General features: G+C 36.4%; 1 protein-coding gene across 1 annotated transcript; it reads left to right on the forward strand.

Moving 5' to 3' along the window:
- The first annotated feature begins 1,019 nt into the window (after positions 1-1,019).
- Positions 1,020-11,873, forward strand: LOC306861198 (uncharacterized protein). Its single transcript, XM_079403337.1, has 3 exons — positions 1,020-1,136; positions 1,457-1,677; positions 8,529-11,873. The coding sequence occupies exons 2-3, from the start codon at positions 1,598-1,600 to the stop codon at positions 8,935-8,937; spliced, it is 489 nt and encodes a 162-aa protein (XP_079259463.1). The 5' UTR covers positions 1,020-1,136; positions 1,457-1,597; the 3' UTR covers positions 8,938-11,873.
- The last annotated feature ends 9,058 nt before the right edge of the window (positions 11,874-20,931 follow it).

Genomic DNA, 20,931 nt, shown 5'->3' on the forward strand with positions numbered 1-20,931 from the left:
AAAGAAAAAAGAAAGAGATTGTGAAGAATAGATGTTAATCTTAGATTTTAGCCAGCATTTTGATATAATATTTTGTGTATTTGTTATTGACGGTACGATCGCTGCTCAAACATGGGCTAAAAAATCATTTAGAGGCTAAAACTGAACTGCACTTGTGACATTTCCTTGATTTTTCAAGGAAAAAAGAAGACACCACAAATATTTCACGTTTGTTTGTCACATGCTCAACTGACATTAAAACTGCACCATGACTGTGAATGAAAGATTTCAAAAAAGGAAATAAATATGAAATAATATAGTTAATGACATGCCAATTTAAAGTTTCACTATTCATATTCTTGGGTTTCAATATGCATATTAAATAAGACAGTAACTATACATCCCATTCAAACTCCACGCTTCTTTATATAGTACATTTGCAACTTACTGAATAATATAAAATGACTTTGCAGATAATATCACCACCTGTTTTGCAACAAAAGTGCAAAAGAAGTTTTGTGCAACAATTGGAAGAGAATGTCTAAGACTAAAATGCACATTGATTAGAGACATGCGAGGGTGCGTCCTGCCCTCCTGAATTTCTGGGAAAGTCAACCAGTCTTAGCATTCTTATCCCCTCTGCACACTCACACCAATGCTGAGAGATAAACACAAGAGAAGGGGTTTCGTGAGAATGTTAGAGTGTTAGTAAAACGAGGTGAAAAATGCTTGTAAATGATGTTATTGATACCATTTAAAACTTGCATTTTGTTATTGATCACAAATGTGTAACAATGCAAAAGCTATTGCTTATCTTCTAAAGAATCCCTGTTATATTCAAATCAACATTTAATAGCCTGCATTTTACAAGCAGCCCTAAAAATGCAATATCAAAGTTACGCGTAAAAGGAATAGGGGAATAACTGTGTTCGACACCAGTCAAGTTTGCCCGTATATGTGACTCATGATCCGGAGTGAATAAGGGATTCGACACACCTTTGAAAAATCGCGCTGTAGTCCCGCCCAGTCCATATTTAAACGCCTCAATGTCAGCTGAACCTCAGACTTCACAAGAGCTTGATCTTGGCGAGCGCGTGCGCACCCGTGGGAAAATTCTCCAGACAGTTTTGCGCGTTAGATCTTCACCTGAGATAAAGGTCAGTAACGTTTATATATATATATATATATATGATGCACTTAAATAAAATATAGTCAGAATTAGTTTTAAAATGGAACTAAGAAAAAGGAGTCTGTAATTAGTTGGCAACTAATTAGAGCTTATGCAGTAATACAGCACGACTTTAACCCTTTTGTGTGTAATATTAAATCATATAAATATTAAATGCAGTTAAACGTTGGCATTATAGATATCTGATGCACAGCAAATGCTTGCAGTAGTCTAATGTGTTTTTAATTTGCGCGTGGGGAAAATAAATGTAGTAGGCATCAATTAATATTTTCCTCCCCTTCATTTCAGGAACAGTTGAAACACCACAGTACCCTGAAGTTGGACTTTTGGTCTGACTTGGAAGCTTCAGTTGCTGGAAATTCAATATTGTCCAGGTGCATTGGAAGCCCCCTCCTGACCAAGGGGGCGTGAGAACATAATTCGCCCACGATGAGAGCCCTTTTCCCGGTTTTTGTGTATTGCATCAGCCTGCTCTCCTCACAACTGCTGGCTCTACCGGTGCGAAACAGGTAGGAACTGCTTTTTAAATACCTAAAATTAGATGGTCGGTCTTTTAACTTTTGTTTAGTATAGCAGCCTATGTATGGCTATATGTGCAGACTTCTGTTGTGAAGTAATCTCGAGAAGCGCTGAAGGATGAATGAACGGCTGCGCTGTGCTATATTCAAAGGAACCGTTCTTTTGAGTCGAATCTTTCTAATGAATCCGCTGAACCAGTTTACTAAACCGGTCTGAGAGATTCATTCACGAATCGGACTCGAGTCATCAAATCACTGACTTTGAAATCGTATGAAAATGTTACGTTACTTTCCAGAAATGTTGCAAAGTACCGGACAAACTGAGTTTGTATGTATAATTTAATTTTATATTAGCCTAGTATTATAAATGTAAATTATAATAAGGATTGTTTTTATGAACTTAATTAGAGCACGTGAAATTAAAAATAAACACCTTTATTAGTAAAACACTTTAATATACAGCAACAAAGTCAAAACCGGCTTTATTAAAATGTTGTAGCCTTGCCGGTGAATCTTTAAAACGGAGCGTTCAAAAGAACCGATTCGCTGAAAAGAGTCAAACGCTCCTTCTAAGTAGGCTGGCACTAGGGATGCATTCTATACAAAAGGAGATTATTTCACGAGAGATAGGCTAATGAAGTGAACAAGGTCAGTTAGGATGGTAGACGTGACTGTATAAACGCACGCATCCCACCATTCACACTTGGCTGCCGGCCAACTTTTCTTTTTTTATTTTTTTTACAAAAGCAAGCTTTTTCAGTGACATTCTGTGATAATATTTAACATATATAAACATACAGCCTATTATAAAAAAAATGCTTATCAAATAAGTCGTTCATACACATTCATCCACAAAGATTGCATTATATTTTATATTTAACCAGAGCTGTTTCATTCCAGTCTGCACCTCTGAAAGATGACATGTGTTGAACCTCCATCAATAGAAATTTGAAAACATATACATAAATATAGCTTAATATTTAAAGGGACCTATATTTTACTAAATTTTGCTCACAATATGAAAAAAATTCCAGCAGTTAAATTAATGATCAGCGGGGAAGCCTTATTCTGAATAAGGAACTGACTGAGGCACATTATGAAAAATAGATTTCAAAGTAATATTACATTAAATGAAAGTAAAGGACTTTATTATTAGATTTGATTTTCATTTCCTTTTCCCCTAAGATTTCCTGATAATAAGAAAATCTTCAGAAGTTTCTATTGGGTCTTATTGAGGAACTTTTTTACTGTGGTATTTTCCCACCGATTATAAAAACACACTTTCAGTAACTTTCCTGAAACTTTATTGAAAAAGGCATATCGTTTGTTTCCAATGAGTTGAAAAAAAAAGCTATTAAATGGGTTCAGATAATAATGAACTTTTACTATATACAATGTACCCTTTTACATAAGGTAAGGAGCAAACATCATTGCATCATGCATTTTTTGGCTCCTAACCTCACAAAACAAGTAATTAGCCACTTCCCAAAAGACATTGGTGCATATCATGAGATTAACAGAATACTTTATTATGACCGCCATTCCTTCTGAAGTGACACAAATTAATATACAAAGTTTTTTTTTTTGTGATAAGTGCTTGCGTCATTTCTGAGTCAAGGTTAGTCGAATAAGAAACAGCCTGATTCAAAAGTATAATTCTCCCACAAATGTGACATAATGATATATTAACAGTGGGAGTGTGTTATCAAGTAATTCTGCCACTTTTTTCCAAATGCACATTCCTTTGGCAGCAAATCTCTGAAATAGCATGTGTTGAGTAGTTATTCTTGAACACTGCAATTTAAATGTATTAAAGCAATGATATTCTTTGTCCAGTCATTATTGCTGGCTGACTACTGATGACGGCACTCAAAAGGAATGAATTGCTAAGTACGAGTGTCTGTGTGTGCCCTCTTCTGGCTGACACCTGCTGTGCTCACTTGTGTTTTGCTGAGCTGTGTATTTCTCTTCATCAATATTAACCTGAGGAACAGAAAAACAAAAATTGATCATTCAAGCTTTGAAAAGCTGCACTAGAAAATTGCATTTCATAAGCTTAATGGATAGTTTTTTCTCACAACCTAATCTTGCCTTCATAGCAGCTCATTAAAATCTTCTGGCACTTTTCCCCACCCCATAATGCCTCATGTGTCAAACCAAAATTTCAAGGATGGACTGTATATGCCCTTGACCTACAGTATTTACAGTATAATTGTGGCAAATGCAAGACGCATGCTTTTCTGCTGGGCTTTGCGATATTTAGTGAGAACATTAGACTGATATTGAGTCACAGGCATCTGATTTACAGTTACACAGTGACAATAAACAACTGATAATAATGTTGTGTTAGGGCAGTTTCTGATTACTGTAATAATGTCAGGTGGCTCTAAAGAGACAAACAGTTCACCAAAAATGAAACTTCTTCCATCATTTACTTACCCTCATGTCACGAGATGCTTCTCTTCTGCATACAAAGTGGATCAAATCTCCAAAAAGCCTGATAAAAGCATCATAAAATAGTCCCTATTTAGTCTACTTTTTTGTCTTTGACCTTTTGATATCTCTCAGTAGTTTCCTAATTCTTCTTGGAGAACTTTGCGTTCTTTACATGGACTCACTTAGTGTTCGATAAGCACCCACAGAATGTACAGCAACCTTTGCGATACCAGCCAGGGATTTTTATTGTTTGACATGCTGTGACATACTGTCCCTGAATTGAACATGGCCCGTTCTGGTGGTTTAAACACATTTTTAAGGAAACGGGTCTCTGAGAATAACTACGCAAAACATAGCCTTACATAATATCTTGAGGTTTAGTATGTGAGAGAATATGCAGAGAGAAGCCAAACGACAAGTCAAATGTACATTTAAAACAACAGCCATAAACTGGATGCTTATTTGTGGCATCGTATGCATTCCATGACCGAAATGGTTGTTGTTTGGTTCAGCGCTGTGTTAGACAGGATATATGAGGCTCTTGGTATAATTTACTGACTTTTTATCCTCTATAATCATTAATAAAGAGGATTTAAAGGAAGTTGAGGTTACTGTCTATTATAGAGCAACAGATTCTACTCTCAGTTAAGTTTGGTTGTCATATTGGAGGAAACAAGTCCCAAAGTTCACTTTTTCGAAGCTATGCTGGTTCACACTCAATGGGAATCCGGCCGGTCATGTTTGGACTTGAGTTATGCAGTCCTCCGTTTACAACATAAACATTAGCATTGTACACCACGCTGCTTGGACATTATTGCTAGCGGCAAGAGGGAAAACTCATCTGTCAAGCAGAATTCCGCTGTGGATTAGTAACTAAGACCAAAATTCCTTTCTCCTCATCCTCAAGCGGCATGTTTCCACTCTGAACTGAAACCATAAAAACAAACACAAGAGGAGGAAGGACTCGAAATGCCCCTATTTACCGCTATACGCTAACCATTGACAGACTCAAATTACTGTCACTCTTTTGAGTTTCATTATAGCTATTCACAGTTTAACCCTTAAAGTGCTGTTTCTCTAAACAATAATCCAATAATCAAGTATTTCACATTTTATATGGATGCATGGAGCATGTTTAAGGTGGTTTAGGGGACAAGGGTCATTTTCTTTGGTTTCATGAACTAATCTAACATTGGTCAGTTTAATTACTCAAATAACTAGCTGTCTCAACAGACAGCCTTTCACAATTTTATTTCTATCTATCTCCACCCTTTAGCACCCATTTACTGAATATAGATTATCAGTGATATATGTAGAATATTATTACTATGGCACTTCAACTTATAATTTTAATTATAATTTTTTAAAATAATGAATTCTTTTTTATTTTTTATTTAATATGTTAAATTATAATTATTAAAAAATAATTATATAATAATATGGGTGCAACCACCATTGCAACCACTCCATAAGCATTTTTATCCTACTGTTCCTGAGCATAAAATTTGCATTATGTGCCATATGTACCAGTATATATCTCGTAGTAACTGGAGAAGGTCACTTGGTTTGACTTATGGTCACGCTACCCATTTAAGAGCCCAGGTACATTAATTACTTCTTCTCTGTTCGGCTAAATATAACCCGCTTATGACCAATTCACAAACAGCCATGACCAGTTTCAGAGAGGTGCAAAAATCACGGGCTTACGGCAAGAACAAACATTAATACTGGATTGATCTGACCTGCCTCTCTCAGTGGAGGATCACAGAATAAACCAATCAAATATCAAATCTCCTTGTTTTCCCACAAAGAAATTGTTCCCACAAGGCATCACAGGGTTTTGGTGGCAGTCTGCCAGCAACAAGCACGACAAGAGGTGTGCAGCCAGTGGCAGCAATGAACATATTGCATTACAAAAGATTAAATCACTCAGACGCAAAGTCCACCTTCAAAGGTGATCAGGTTGATATTTGCTCATTTGATGGAGATTCGACATGGTTTCTGGGAGTGCCTCGACTATTCAGCGTATTGCAAACAGAGTTTCTGCAAAACATGATTACCACCTTTATACCAAGATGGGTTGAATTTCGAGGTCCAGGTGCTAATTTTCCTGACTGAACAGTAGGCTCAGACTACAAATACCCCAGAATCAGATCCCATTTCATTGTGGTCTGTTAGGTAAATGTCGCCAGGTGAAATTTTTAATTAGCACGTCTGTTCAACTATATGTAAAGTGGCAGCCCTGCTCAAGTTTATTCACCATCTAACAAATGGATCACAATGGGATAGCTAAACAGAACATTTCTAGAAACAATGGTCACTGTTTGCTGTATAGCAAAATCTCTAGATCTAGAAAACCCTAGAAATCACAAAGCAGCGATTCCTTATAGAAGAACCTTTTGCCACTATAAAAAAACCTTTTGTGCAATAGAAAGTTCCATGTATTTTTAAAGTTCTTCAAGGTTCTAAATCTCTTCAAGTTTAGAAGTGTGAGCACATTTAGGATGAGCCACGAGACAGGGTCACCTTTCAGATATTTATATATCTTTTAAAGGATTTGAGAAATATTGAGGTGTGATAATGGGGTTTTAGAAGAGGTGAAAGGACAAACGGATGAAGCTTATCTCTGCTTAAGCATCTAATAAATGTCATAGTTGGATCAAGTTCAAAGGGAAACTAGCTTAGCTTTGATCATGTGAAGCTGCTGAGATGGAGTTTTGTGGAGACTTGCAGCTGAATACGCAAAAATTGAAATACTTCATAGCATATTAGACCAGTGGCATGGCTTACATTGAAACAGAGAGAAAATTACTATTCATCCAGGCCACTTTGGGCAGATAATCATTATATTCTAAAGAGGTGGTATTTTGGTTGACCACAATGCAATGGAAAAAACTAGCTGGCTGCATGTAGTTTGTGCATTGAGAAAGTAAAATTTCTGAGGAAAGAATATATTAACGAAATAAGAGAAGAAAATTCCTACTGTATTATATTAAGAATATATTTATTTTATATTGAGAATTTTAAACAATGCATAAAAATAATATAAATAAATAATAAAAGGTCTAATATTAAACATTTAGACAAAAATTGCAAGACTACTGATATTTCTGGAAAGGTGAGTTTTTTAAACTTTCAAGAGCGTGCATGCAAAAAATGTCAAAGACATGTCTGGCGATGTTAGCGTTACTAAATTTAGCATGACACCGTGAGATTAGATGGTGTGGTCCAACCCAGCAATACACCCTGCCATTTCTCAAATTTCTGATTTAGAGTTTGCTCTTTTATAGTTATGCTTATCCCAGATTTTTAAGATCATTTGTAAATAAAAGTACAAAAATGCATGTAATAAAAGTGCAAAAATGCAGGGAACGTTATGTATCATGAGTCTAAAAAATTGCCACTGTCTTAGCATGCACCTACCATGAGCTGCTGCTTGCTTGCTAATTCTAAGAGGTCTGTCCAAAAAGCAAGGATGTCAGTATCCAGTGTGTGATAATCAAATAGAGAGCAGGTGGCCTCAGCCATTACAGCAAGACCAGAGTAAATCAAGTGTGTTTGCCATACACTGTGTCACAAGGAGTCATACCCTTTTTGAACAGTGAGCAGTCGGTGTTTGCAGTAAATGTTTGCACGGTTGACCAAACTGCACATTTAGTATCTGCAGTAAATGATACTAAATGTTGGATCAAGCCAATTCTGTGTAATAAATAGTTGCATAAACCCAATTTCACCATGAAATGTGCCATTATTTTTTATAGTTTTATACTTTAAACTTTTACAACTGATATTCTTCCATAACACAATAAATAAAAAGTGTAAGGTGCGATTTACTATTTATTAATAAACTATAAATTATAAATTCAATTAATGTAAAATAAACGAAATAAATGACATTATACATTATTTATACAATTATGTATAAAATTTATATATTGTTTAAAAATAGAATTTTAACCCCTAATAGGCATTGACATACTGATAAGTTAAATAAATTATATTAATTATACAATTATTTATAAAATAACTTGCATTCATAAATATAAAAATCAATAAGTTTATTTATGTTAAAATAGCCATGATAGATAGGAATATAGCCTAGATAGATAGATAGATAGATAGATAGATAGATAGATAGATAGATAGATAGATAGATAGATAGATAGATAGATAGATAGATAGATAAACAATGTATAAAAGAATGATAAGAAAATGGGGAGATTATAACCTATTTCTAAAAGTTTATCAGCATTATTTGATGAAAATATTTGACTACAGGATGGATAAAATATGATTTAGATTGACCAATCAGAATCAACTATTCAAGAGTACAATAATACAACATATAACCTGTTCAAACTTGAGCAAGTGCAATATTTTTAAGTACCATCTCTGTCTCATTGCAGGTTGGACTTCATGACAAGACTCCATCAGCTAAGAGAGGAAAACACCATCTCTCCAGATGTTACTGAGCGCCCAAACACTGACCGTAGTGTCTCCATCGACCGCACCATTCTATGGAGGGCCATTCTCTCCAAATCACCACCTTCAGACTCAACAAAAAACCAATTCCACATCAGTCAACCAATGGCAGAAGAGTCCACCGAAACGGGAGAGAACCCTAGACTCAGAGGTCGTCGCAACGTGCACTCAAACGGCCACCACAACCATCATCACGCCCAGCTGATGCGCGTCGGATGCGTCCTCGGTACCTGCCAGGTACAAAACCTCAGTCATCGCCTTCACCAACTGGTCGGGCACAGCGGACGTGAAGCATCGCCCATTAACCCACGCAGTCCACACAGCTACGGTTGAGTCTACAGGGACGTCCAGCTAAAACTAAGACCAAGAAAACAGCGTTACACATATCTGTCCTGGTGTTTGTCTATTTTATTGCAATAGGATACTGCTATAGTACTCTTTCCTCCTCTCAGCCTTGGTTTTCTGGAGTGTATAATGTGCCTTTATGGACAGAAAGGACCTCTTGTTACTTCATGGCGAATTTTGAATTTGGTGCCTCTCAAACTCTTTGACTCTGGCCTCTCATTTTTTGGTACTCAAACAGATTCTTTATTTTCATATTGTCGTTAAGTCTTCAGATAAGGGATTATTCTGCATTATGTCCCGACCCATCTAATGCTGTTAACTTCTACACCACTGATCAAACCGGCTGAGTCTTTAATGTGGATTTCAACAAGGTGTGGGATTGGATTTCTGTCAATGTGAGGCTCGTGTGTTTCAAAAAACTCTGAACCCTCTCACCTTGTGTCTCCAAAAGACTTTTAAGAAGAAAGCAGAGTTTGGAGGTGGTGCAAGACCACCATCTGATACCTTCTCACTTCAATAGCTACTGCAGCTTTGGGTTTAAATGTTAGGTTTTAGACAATGGCGAATTGTCTGAATTTCTAAACACAGTAGTCCCTTGGTTGAACCCGCATAACAATACAGTTGCAATCCCCGTTGAATTCGAATTAACTCATTGTTGCTTCTCTATGCACTTTGCGGTCTGGCGCCTGAAAAATTACACTTCACGAGGTTCATAAAGTCACAAGAATGAGTTATAATCCGCAAGTTCTCAGTTTCAACTCCTGCTGGGCTTTGCTGCATTTTATAAACAGAAGCAAGACTTTTCGGAGCATTTTTAAATGATGGTCATAACTCACCCATAAATAACCATAACCAAGGTTACAGCTCCATAATAGAGGCTAAAACTAGCTTAAGGGCTGTTTGAAAACCATTTTGATTGCCAAAACACTCTTAAAAAAAAATTTCATTATTCTGAAAAAAAAAAAAAACATTTGTCATGATTTACTCATAAAGTTCCAAACTTGTATGACTTTTTAATTCTGCGGAACACAAAAGAAGATATTTAAAACAAATGTCCATACAATGCAAGTCAAAGGGATCTGAAGTTGGTTTTGGACCCCACCCCATTCACTTGCATTGTATGGACACAAGCAGTATTTTTAGTAAATTACCGAATTCTTAATATCATAAATGCCCTCAAAAATGTTCTTAACACACGTTTGACTGGCATCGCTTAAGTACTTCTCAAACTCATTCTTGTAACTCTAATTAAAGATTCTAGTTCTACCAAAATTTGAGGAGCAAGCGTTCCAAAGTCTTTTGGGAAAATGGCCTTCCAAAAGCACTCTTCCAGCCATGTCATATATTTAAAGAATTCCCTTTTGTTATAATAATCATGTCTGAATACGTGGGTGGATACACACACCAAAAATACCTGACAGACGCTGGAAAAGTAGCTGTAAAACCGACCGATTTAAAACTTTCAGAAACGTTCCATGCCTTTTGGGGGTCTGTGGATGCCGGTGAATGCTGTGAGACATCAAAGTACATGTCTGAGGATTAAAATAACAGAAGTAATCCCAAAAATCCTACTTAAACATCAAAAACTCAATTCCAGCTAGGTATCCAGGCCAAACTCTCCCACTATGTGATGTATGTAATAGGACAACTTGTTTTTAAATGGCTCCAGAAAGGCAGAGAACCGACCAAAAAGCCTGAATTTACTTGATACCTTTCTGTGCATTCACATTATACTGTTCATTTATCTTTAAACGGGCTGGAATTGGTGTTCGTAACTGTAAAAGTATTTTTTCTTGTCATGGCTGATTCTAATAATGATGATCATAGGAAGTAGTAATCGCTGATTCTTTGTTGCTAATCTGCTCCATGGCTCTCTATATATCCAACACCATTCTCTCTGCTGTAATCGATCTGATTGCTGTCTCGTTACTAATCATAATTAAAAGGCTTTTAAACTGCTGAGAGCCAGTTAATCTGTACTTTTTGCACAGGGAGAGCCTCTTAACCTGCCTCATGTTGACTTATATATATTGATCACATTCCTTTTTTTTTGGACTATTTAACTATCTATTTATTTATTTTGTTGTGAACGTCTTGGTGACATGGGTTGGAATGTAACAAGTGCGTCAGTATCTGGCCCTGATCGTCCTTTGTATGTGTGTTTTTGTGTGCTGCCACTGTGTATTGCGTATTTTCATGACCTTTATCCCCCTTTAAAGCCCTACTTGGTTCATTAAGAAAAACACAAGCATTCGCTTACACGCTAATGTGGACGTGTTTGTGATGAAGGAACACACAGAAAGTTATGAATCTGTGTCCTAAAGACGCATGTGTGTGTGTATGAAAGTCATCCTGGCCATGAGCATAACCTTGGGTCAGTTGTGTTGTTACCATGCGAAGCACTTTAAAGCAAGAGCATGTTTTTATTTTTGTCACAGATTTGTGAGTTTTGTGTACTGGTTTTGAGTAGGATCTGTATGAATGTATTTTAAAGGGCATTAGCACACTGAATGAGGACGCACTCAGTATCATGTACACAGTCTTTTGTGAATACTATTATTAGGTCTGATATTTAAGTTAAAGTATTTATGTTTGCATTTGTGTATCTATGTCACCAAAGACATTATTTATCACATACAGTGTTTTCTCACACCTCAGAGTTGTCCTCTGGGTACGAAAAAAATCCGAATCAGAATTAGCTTTATTGCCAGGTATGTTTGCACATACAAGGAATTTGTTTCAGTGACAGTAGCTCCACAGTGCGACAGAATGACAGCGACAGGACCCAGATAATAACAAAAATAATGTACAAATATACAAAATGGACACTATGCAAAATAGCACAAACACAATATACAAAATAAACAATTCAGTATGTACAGGTATGTTAGGTGCAAATTTTAAATGTAATAAGTATGTGTGTTAAATAAAAAATAAAAAAGTATGATAGTGTTGTGTGTTTCATGTTTATTGTTAAGAGTTCAAATGTTCATGAGATGGATTGCCTGAGGGAAGAAACTGTTCCTGTGTCTGGTCGTTCTGGTTCTCAGAGCTCTGTAGCGTCGACCAGATGGTAACAGTTCATAGAGGGAGTGTGCTGGATGTGAGGGGTCCAGAGTGATTTTACCAGCCCTTTTTCTCACTCTGGATAAGTACAGTTCTTGGAAAGTGGGGAGGGTTGTACCAATGATTCGCTCAGCAGTCCGGACTACCGTCCGTAGTCTTCTGAGGTCAGATTTGGTAGCTGAGCTGAACCAGACAGTTATTGAAGTGCAGAGGACGGATTCAATTATGGCAGAGTAGATCTGTTTCAGCAGCTCCTGTGGCAGGTTGAACTTCCTCAGTTGGCGAAGGAAGTACAATCTCTGCTGGGCCTTTTTAACAATAGAGTCAATGTGAATGTTCCACTTCAGGTCCTGAGAGATGGTGGTGCCCAGGAATCTGAATGACTCCACTGCAGTCACAGTGCTGTTCATGATGGTGAGTGGGGGGAGAGCAGGGGGGTTTCTCCTGAAGTCCACGATCATCTCGACAGTTTTGAGCATGGAGGTTGTTAAGACTGCACCAGACAGCCAGCTCCTTAACCTCCCGTCTGTAAGCAGACTCGTCACCGTCCTGGATGAGGCCGATCAGTGTGGTGTCGTCTGCAAACTTCAGGAGCTTGACAGAGGGTTCTTTAGATGTGCAGTCATTGGTGTAGAGGGAGAAGAGCAGTGGGGAGAGAACACAGCCCTGAGGAGCTCCAGTGCTGATGGTGCGGGTGCTGGATGTATATTTTCCCAGCCTCACTAGCTACTCCACTGACAGACAAAGGTGGGGACGGAGAGCTGAGTTAGTTTGGGCAGGAGGAGGTTTGGAATGATAGCGTTAAAGGCCGTGCTGAAGTCCTCAAACAGGATCCTTACATAAGTCCCTGGTCTATCCAGGTGTTGCAGTATGTAATGCAGTCCCATTTTGACTGCATCCTCCACAGACCTGTTTTCTCTGTAGGAAAACTGCAGGGGGTCCCGTGATGTCCTTCAGATAAGCCAAAACCAGTTTTTCAAATGACTTCATGACCACAGATGTAAGAGCCACAGGTCTGTAGTCATTAAGTCCTGTTATCTTGGGTTTCTTTGGGACGGGGATGATGGTGGAGCATTTGAAGCATGAGGGGACTTCACACAGCTCCAGTGATCTGTTGAAGATCTGTGTGAAGATGGGGGCCAGCTGGTCAGCACAGGATTTCAGACAGGCTGGTGTCACACCATCTGGGCCTGGTGCCTTCCTTCTCGTGTTCTTTTTGAAGACCTGGCGCATGTCATCTTCTCTTATCTGCAGTTCAGGTGTGGGGGAGAGGGGGGTTGCAGGAGGTGTGAATGGTGTTTTTTCAAACCTGCAATAGAACTCATTCTCCACAGTGCTGGGGGATGGTTTCTTGTAATTGGTGATGTCTTTCAGACCTTTCCACACTGAAGCCATGTCACTGGAAGAGAATTGGAATGCACATATCCTCACAGAAACTGATATAAGATGTTACAGTCTCTGTGAGCTCGTCCAGATCGTTTGCAGCAGCTTCAAAAACACTCCAATCAGTAAGGTCGAGACAGGCTTGTAAAACCCACTCTGTCTCATTAGTCCATCTCATTACAGTCCTTAATACAGGTTTAACTGATTTCAGTTTCTGCCTGTAGGTCGGAATAAGATGAACCAAACAGTGATCAGAGAGTCCTAAAGCTGCCCGTGGGACAGAGTGATATGCATCCTTTATTGTTGTGTAACAGTGATCCAATATATTACTGTCTTTGGTGGGACATGTTACAAGATGCTGTCTGTATTTTGGCAGTTCACGGGAGAGATTTGCTTTATTAAAGTCCCCTAGAATGATTAAAACCGAGTACGGGTGTTGTTGTCAGCGAGTTTCTGTAAAGCTGTGCTCACGTGCGCTTGCGGTGGAATGTAGACTCTCACGAGAATGAACGAGCAGAACTCCCATGAGTAGAAAGGTTTACAGTTGATGAAAAGCATTTCTAGATCAGAACAGCACATCTTCTTTAACACTGTTCCATCTGTACACCACCTTTCATTGATGTAGAAGCATGTCCCGCCACTGCGCGATTTCCCTGTTGATTCCGCGTCGCGATCTGCTCTGATCAGCTGGAAATTAGGCAGAATGGCGCCGTTCAGCCAGGTTTCCGTGAAACACAGAGCAGCAGAGTTTGAAAAGTCCTTGTTTAACCGGGAAAGCAGAAAGAGTTTGTCCGTTTTGTTGGGTAGAGAGCGGAGATTAGCCAGATGGATACTAGGCAAGGGCATTTGAAGCTGTCTGAGCTTCACGAGCACGCCGGCTGTCTTCCCCGGTCTGCGGCGTCCTGAAGCGTCTAAACTGCGCCACTGCTCCGCCGACTACTATGTTCAGCAAAACTGAATAATCGAAAACCGGTTGGAGATTTTGTGGTGTGTTCTACCGAATGTTCAGCAGTTCTTCCCTGGTGAAACTGATCGTGTTTGACAAACAAGAAACAGGAAAACACTGAAACAACTGGAGAGCCAAGCACAATGGCTGCCATGAGCGGCGCCATCTTGAGATAACTAAAAAAAAAGGAGTATATTTAGGGAAGATGATAAAATGTTTTTGTCACGCCCAAACAATGTTCTTTTTTCTCTGTGAAATAAAGCACTACGTAGTAGTGAGATGAAATCAGATGTGTTGTTCTCTTTTAAATGTGAACAGCGGTTGGTTGTTACTTTGAAAGGACACACAGACATCACAGAACAAATTAAAGGTAGGCTACAATAAATACCAGAGGTCTAGAAAAATATATTTTTATCTTGGTTATTGGACCTATAATACGCAAAACATTTTAGCTGCAGAATACACGCATCATAAATGACAAATAAGCCTTTAAACAGGATATTTGGCAACTCAAAACATTTTTTAATATTATTCTGCATCCAAACCAATAGTGTGGATATAAAATCCGGTTGTATCAGTCAGCAAAATATAAACAAAAATACACAATGCACATTTAATTAAAGAACCATAATATTTATAATATTTTTTAAATTATTTAAAATACGTATTTGTTAATGAATTAATTTATTAAATTTTTCATTAAAATATTTTTTTCTATTCATCCTAAAAAATTTTTTAATTCTACAGAAATATTAGCAGATATGAAATCATTTTCACTTTTCGTAAATTTGCTTAAAATACAACTCAGGTCCTCAAGCAATTAGCAAATATTACAAATAAGTCTATGCCTGTCTACAGTATCTGACCAGGCTTATCCGCTATCTTTATGAATCTAAAGAGCACTGATACCACTTGAACATATTCCTTTCACACACTACAACACCCAGATTCACAAACTTTATCACACAACGTCTCCCAGTGCAGAAATCTGTGTTAAGGTACCAATGATGCCCCTTGGCATCCGATACAAGTTAAACATTAGACTGAAGTTAGAAAGCCAATAAAATGCAATAAAAAATGGACCCTTTCTACTCTTACTGGCACTGGGATTGCAAGTCACCAACTCTGTGACAAAAAATTTCCACTTAGACAGGAAAAGGTGGCTTCCAAAAGAACCATTAATAAATGACCAGGCAACTATCACATGGGCTACGCAACTAACAGCTGTGGAGACAGAAAAAGCAGGTCACTGTGAGATGGGTTAACTAATCAGCTGACCATGTGATGGGGTGACTACAGCCTTCATGAAAAGCAGTATTACTTACAATGACAAAATGAATCTGAAGGATGTATAATTACAGATAATAAGAGGAATAAACATTTCCAAAGTCTGTAATTACTCGATTATGGGTCTAAACAAAAAAAAAAACACATTTTAATACAGTAAAAGGTATTAGAAAAAATCTTAATAACATTTCATAATTTTATTTAGAGCAGAACACTTTTTAAAAGTCAATGTCATTGTATGACCATGTCCTTCAAATGCAATTGGGCCAACATACAAGTCTGCAAACTGCATATGACCAAATTCTTATGTCATCTGACACCGTATCTCTCATATCTGTGGACTCAGTACATGAAGAGAGGGAATGTCAATGGTAATTTCAAGCTGGGATTGCATCATTCTTAACACGTGACTTCCATTCAGACGGTTCTATTTCTGTTCCATATCACAGGTTCTCGCAAAAAATGGCCAATTATAATTAACCGGTGAATTCCTAAGGCACTTCAAAGTAAACTGAAGTTCAAGGTTACTGAGAAAGCTGACCTCCTTTAACCTTTCAATGACTCACAATAGATCCAGACAGATAGTAAAGAGTGTTCAAGACACTCTTATGAGAAACTCTAATGTATTTTTCCACACTATAAAAAAAAAAAAAAAAAAAAAAAAGTTGATCCAACTTCAAATTTGAAGGCTTTTTTATTTTACAGTGCAGTATATCTATTATGTATAATATGTATTACATTGTCTATAAAAATATTTTGTTCTACTTTATTAAAGTAAGAAAAGGGCTATTTTTATTTTGCTATAATGTAATAAATCGGGGGCATTAGGTGCTATATTATTATTATACTATATAGCTACTATATAGCTTTTATTTTTATATTTTCTTTTTTCACTTTAGTTTATGTTGTTATGTGCTTTTATAATTTGATTAGTTTTTCTTTATATATATATATATATATATGTATGTATAGTTTTATTTCAGCTTTATTTTATTTAGATTAGTTTTATCAGTTTTTATTTTGATCAAATATTTAATAGAATTTTACTGTATTTCACTTTTTTTAAGTTTTAGTTTTAAAGTGGAGTATTTTATTAAATGGAGTGAAAATATACAGAAACAGATCCACTTGGTAAAAATATGCTGAGGAAATTTACTGAATCTGGCCTGGTTTAAAAAAAATGAACAAATATTGTCCGAATGTATTTTTATAATATGTACTTAAGTAAATCAGGGTGGTACCAGCTAAGTGTCCGAGAAAAGAGTCAAACATAGACGTGCCTCATTTAACTAAAGTAATCAGAACATAAACGCAGCATGCTGTATTTCGCAACATGCCGTTTTTAGTCATTTCTAAGGATAAAATGGGTAATTATAGCCATTTAACTTTATATTTTTAAGAAACATCATTGTTAACAATATGTCAGCCTCAACCAGAATGAATTCCCACACTGTTTCAGGCTGGTTTATTATCATAAGCACACCAGCAACCAAAGCTTAACACTAGAACTACCAAGGCAGTCATTCGGACCTTTTTTAAATTTTGCAATGTAATAACTTTGCCGAAATAAAACCCATATAACTATAACACCCTGACTTTTCTGATATGATGCTGCTCTTCTCAGCAAGGATCTCACAGGCTTCACTGTGAATAGAAACACATCTATCTCTGAACATGGGAGGGTAAACGGCAAACATCTTCAGGCACAGTGTGTGGGAGAGCACAGAATGGAATTACGAGTTTGCATACATTCATTGCAAACTATAAGCTTGCCCAAACAAGCAGTCACACACTCGCTGCGGTTTTAAATGGCAAAATCTTGTTTCAACTCTGCCCTTTAAGCAGTAAAGAGTAAATTTACTAATATCTTGACGCATTTGCAGAGACAATGGACGCCACACTCATGTCAGCTGCTGCAAAACTAGAGATGTTCAGGCTGTAGTCTTAAGAAAATGAACAAGTTCAAGCCATGGGTTTTCCTCTAGACATTCTAATGGATGTTAAGCATAGCGCTTTTCGATTTATGAGTAAAATAATGGCTGCATGTGGTTAACATTACTTTCTCGTTCTGTTCTAAAACATAAATCACAATCAGAGCTCTGCAGTGCATTCTCAAACCATTGTGCTGTCCATATAAGGACTACAAATACCATAAGGATATGAGTTTGCATATTTAACTACAGTAAGTAGTAACTTTTTAGTATTTTAGTCAAAATGTCACAAGATGGGTTTTTTAAATGAATGTGAACATTAGCATAGGTGTACATTAGCAAAACGTTCTTAAAACATATTTTTGATAGCTGGGATGCGCTTAACTTGACATTTCCGAGATGATATATGACTTCCTTGATTATTTCATCATACTGGAAAGAAATGAAATATTATTTTAATGAAACAATTTGATTAAAAATGATAATTAACCATTTTGTTATGCGATAAATTAACAACTTATGTTGAGCTTATGTGACAATTATGCTGTTTTATACTACTTTTCACATACAATTTTTTATCACATAAAATATATTGTGTAAGATTGCAATTATATCTTCAAAATCTTTGTCTTTCAATAAAACTTATTTGACAAAAAAATATATATTGTGTAAATGTATCAAGAATTGCATAATGCTTGAAAGGTCGAGTGATTTCAAAAGAAAAACATCTCAGAAACATATTTACAAGTTGTTTATTGTTTAACAGGAACGGGAGTGTGAGAGATAACTGGACAGATAACTGTTTGAGCAGAGCCTGACTCTAAACACACACACATTCCCTCGTCAGGAATCATTCTGCATACGTGCAGCTTCACACGAGCAGGAATTCCCAGTCATCAGCAGCATTTGGAAAAAACGACAACGGAACCAAATACCACATGACGGCTGTTAATTTTATTCCTTGGATTGAATCCCCCAAAAAAATTGAGGTTGGAAAAATCTGGTTGGCTTGGGATAAGTTAGCATGGTTTGGTAATAACTAAACAAAGGCCAAAACTTACCACTACAGATGCTCTCAAATAATAATGACAGGCTTGTTTTATGGTTAATAAAAATTTTGTGACAAATTTGAGTACCATGCCAACAATGTTTTAGCATTTTAAACCTTTTTCGAATTTTTTTTAAGTTTTTCATTTAATATCCATATTTGAGTTCAGCTTCATCTCAATTAACAAAAAAGATGTTTAATGGTTTTCACTAAAAAGAAAAGAAAATAAAATTTAAAAATTGGGGGAAAAAAGAGAGAGAGGGGGGGGGGGGGGGGGGGGCATAGAGAAGTGGTTCTCAAACATTTTGACTCCAAGAGTCAATATCCACATAAATATTCAATGTTGCCATGACTTTTTTTATTATTATTTACAAACATTTACAATAATTTACAACACATACAATAAAGAATATAGTGTATATATATATATATACATATATATACAAACACACACACTAGCAATAGCAGCTAAAAGTTTTTTATGTTTTTTGAAGGATTATCTTCTGCTCATCAAGCCTCCATTTATTTTATCCAAAATACAGTATATTTTACAAAGTACAAAATATTGTACTATTTAAAATAACTGCTTTCTATTTGAATATATTTTAATTTAATACATTTTTTTTGGGGGGGAAGGAAATTATAGAAATTAATAATTTTATTTAGCAAGGATGGACATTGAAATAGACATTTATAATGTTGCAAAAAATTCTATTTCAGATAAATGCTGTTCTTCTTAACTTTCTTTTCATCAAAGAAACCTGAAAAACCTGAAAAAATTCTATTCAGTTGTTTTCACCATAATACTAATAATAAAATATTAATAATAAATGTTTTTGAGCAGCAAATCAGACTATTAGAATGATTTCTGAAGGATCATGTGACTGGAGTAATGATGCTAAAAATTCAACTATGAAATCACAGGAATAAATTACATTTTAAAATGTATTCAAATAGAAAACAGTTATTTTAAATAGTAAAAATATGTGGCTCTTCAAAGAAAAAAAGTTCTTGAGAGGATGAATGGAAATTGTTTTTTAGTTATTTTGTCTTATTTTAAAACTTAAGTCATCTTAAGACCTCTTGGTGCACTGGTTGAGAACCACTTAAATGGTGCTATCACCTCATGGTGAATACTCAGATCTCTATAATTCAAATACTCAGATCATTTGACCATGGACGGATTTGATGAGCAATAACTTCAGATTTAGATGTCTTGACTTTTGCCCTCATTGTTTTAATCATAGCTGCAGGAGACTAAACGGATTAGTTCATCTATAAAGTCATCATTTACGCACCCTCATGTCTTTCCAAACCTGAATGACTTTCTTTCCTCCATGGAACACAAAAGAAGTCGTTCTTATTCACTCTTTTCCATACAATACAATGAATGGGGACAAAAGCTCTTGAGGACCATAACATTACCATAAATCCAGACCATATGACTTAGACTCTATATGCAAGAGTGATACAATAGCTTTGCACATCACTTTCCAAGCTTAAAAGCTTCAGTCATTCACCATTCACTGTAACTGCATGGGCAAGAGAGACAAGTGCCACAATGCATCTTTCACAGTCACACTTTCACCCTCAACAAGGCTAAACACTTCACTGTCCTTGTGTTTAAATGCCGAAAACCAACTTTCACTACATGTCTGGACAGCAGCATCCCTCCTCAAGACTCGTCTTGTCAAACAATACTTTGAAAATACAACCCAGTATAAACCTGTGTTGACTTTATTTGTATTAACTTGTAGTAGCTTAATACAGCACGCCTCTCTTTTTTTGAAAAGAGATGCATGCTTGCAATTTGAATCACACTTCTTCTAAAAGCTGTGGATTAGAGCATCTCTTAAAGCATCTCCATGAACACATAAGAGTCTTGGAGTCCAATCTTTAGAATGGCTTTAAGACGGCATGAAGTTCAAGTGCAGAATGAATGCTTTTGATTGATGTTTGGAGCAGCCCAGAGATGCAGATCGTGTGCCATTCTTCACCACCCGACAATATTTACAGACTGTAAGTGCACAGACACTAGAATTAATTAATGTTTTAAAATAGTTTAAATTAGATTTTCACTTTAGTCATTTTAATAGGTATCTCTTTTTAAAATAAATATCTATTTAGCTTAATTTTTTCATTTAAATTTTTATAATTAATATTTTTTTTTTTTTGTAAATTGTATTTAGCTGCAGTTAACGTCTGCCTTGATTGCAGTCTATGCAGTTAATTCACATAATTTAACTTTAGTTTTTTTATTTATAGAATGTCAGCTCATTCTAGCTCACATCAAATGTTTCTCTGCTGCCACCTATTGGTTC

Source organism: Barbus barbus (genome assembly GCF_936440315.1).
Source record: "Barbus barbus genome assembly, chromosome: 42".
Taxonomy (NCBI): Eukaryota; Metazoa; Chordata; class Actinopteri; order Cypriniformes; family Cyprinidae; genus Barbus; species Barbus barbus.

What these genes read in the sequence shown, in the direction of transcription:
- LOC306861198 (XM_079403337.1), top strand. Translation starts at nt 1,598, where the DNA reads ATGAGAGCCCTTTTCCCGGTTTTTGTGTATTGCATCAGCCTGCTCTCC. An exon ending in GCTCTACCGGTGCGAAACAG is followed by an intron (nt 1,678 to 8,528) that starts GTAGGAACTGCT and finishes GTCTCATTGCAG; the next exon opens with GTTGGACTTCATGACAAGAC.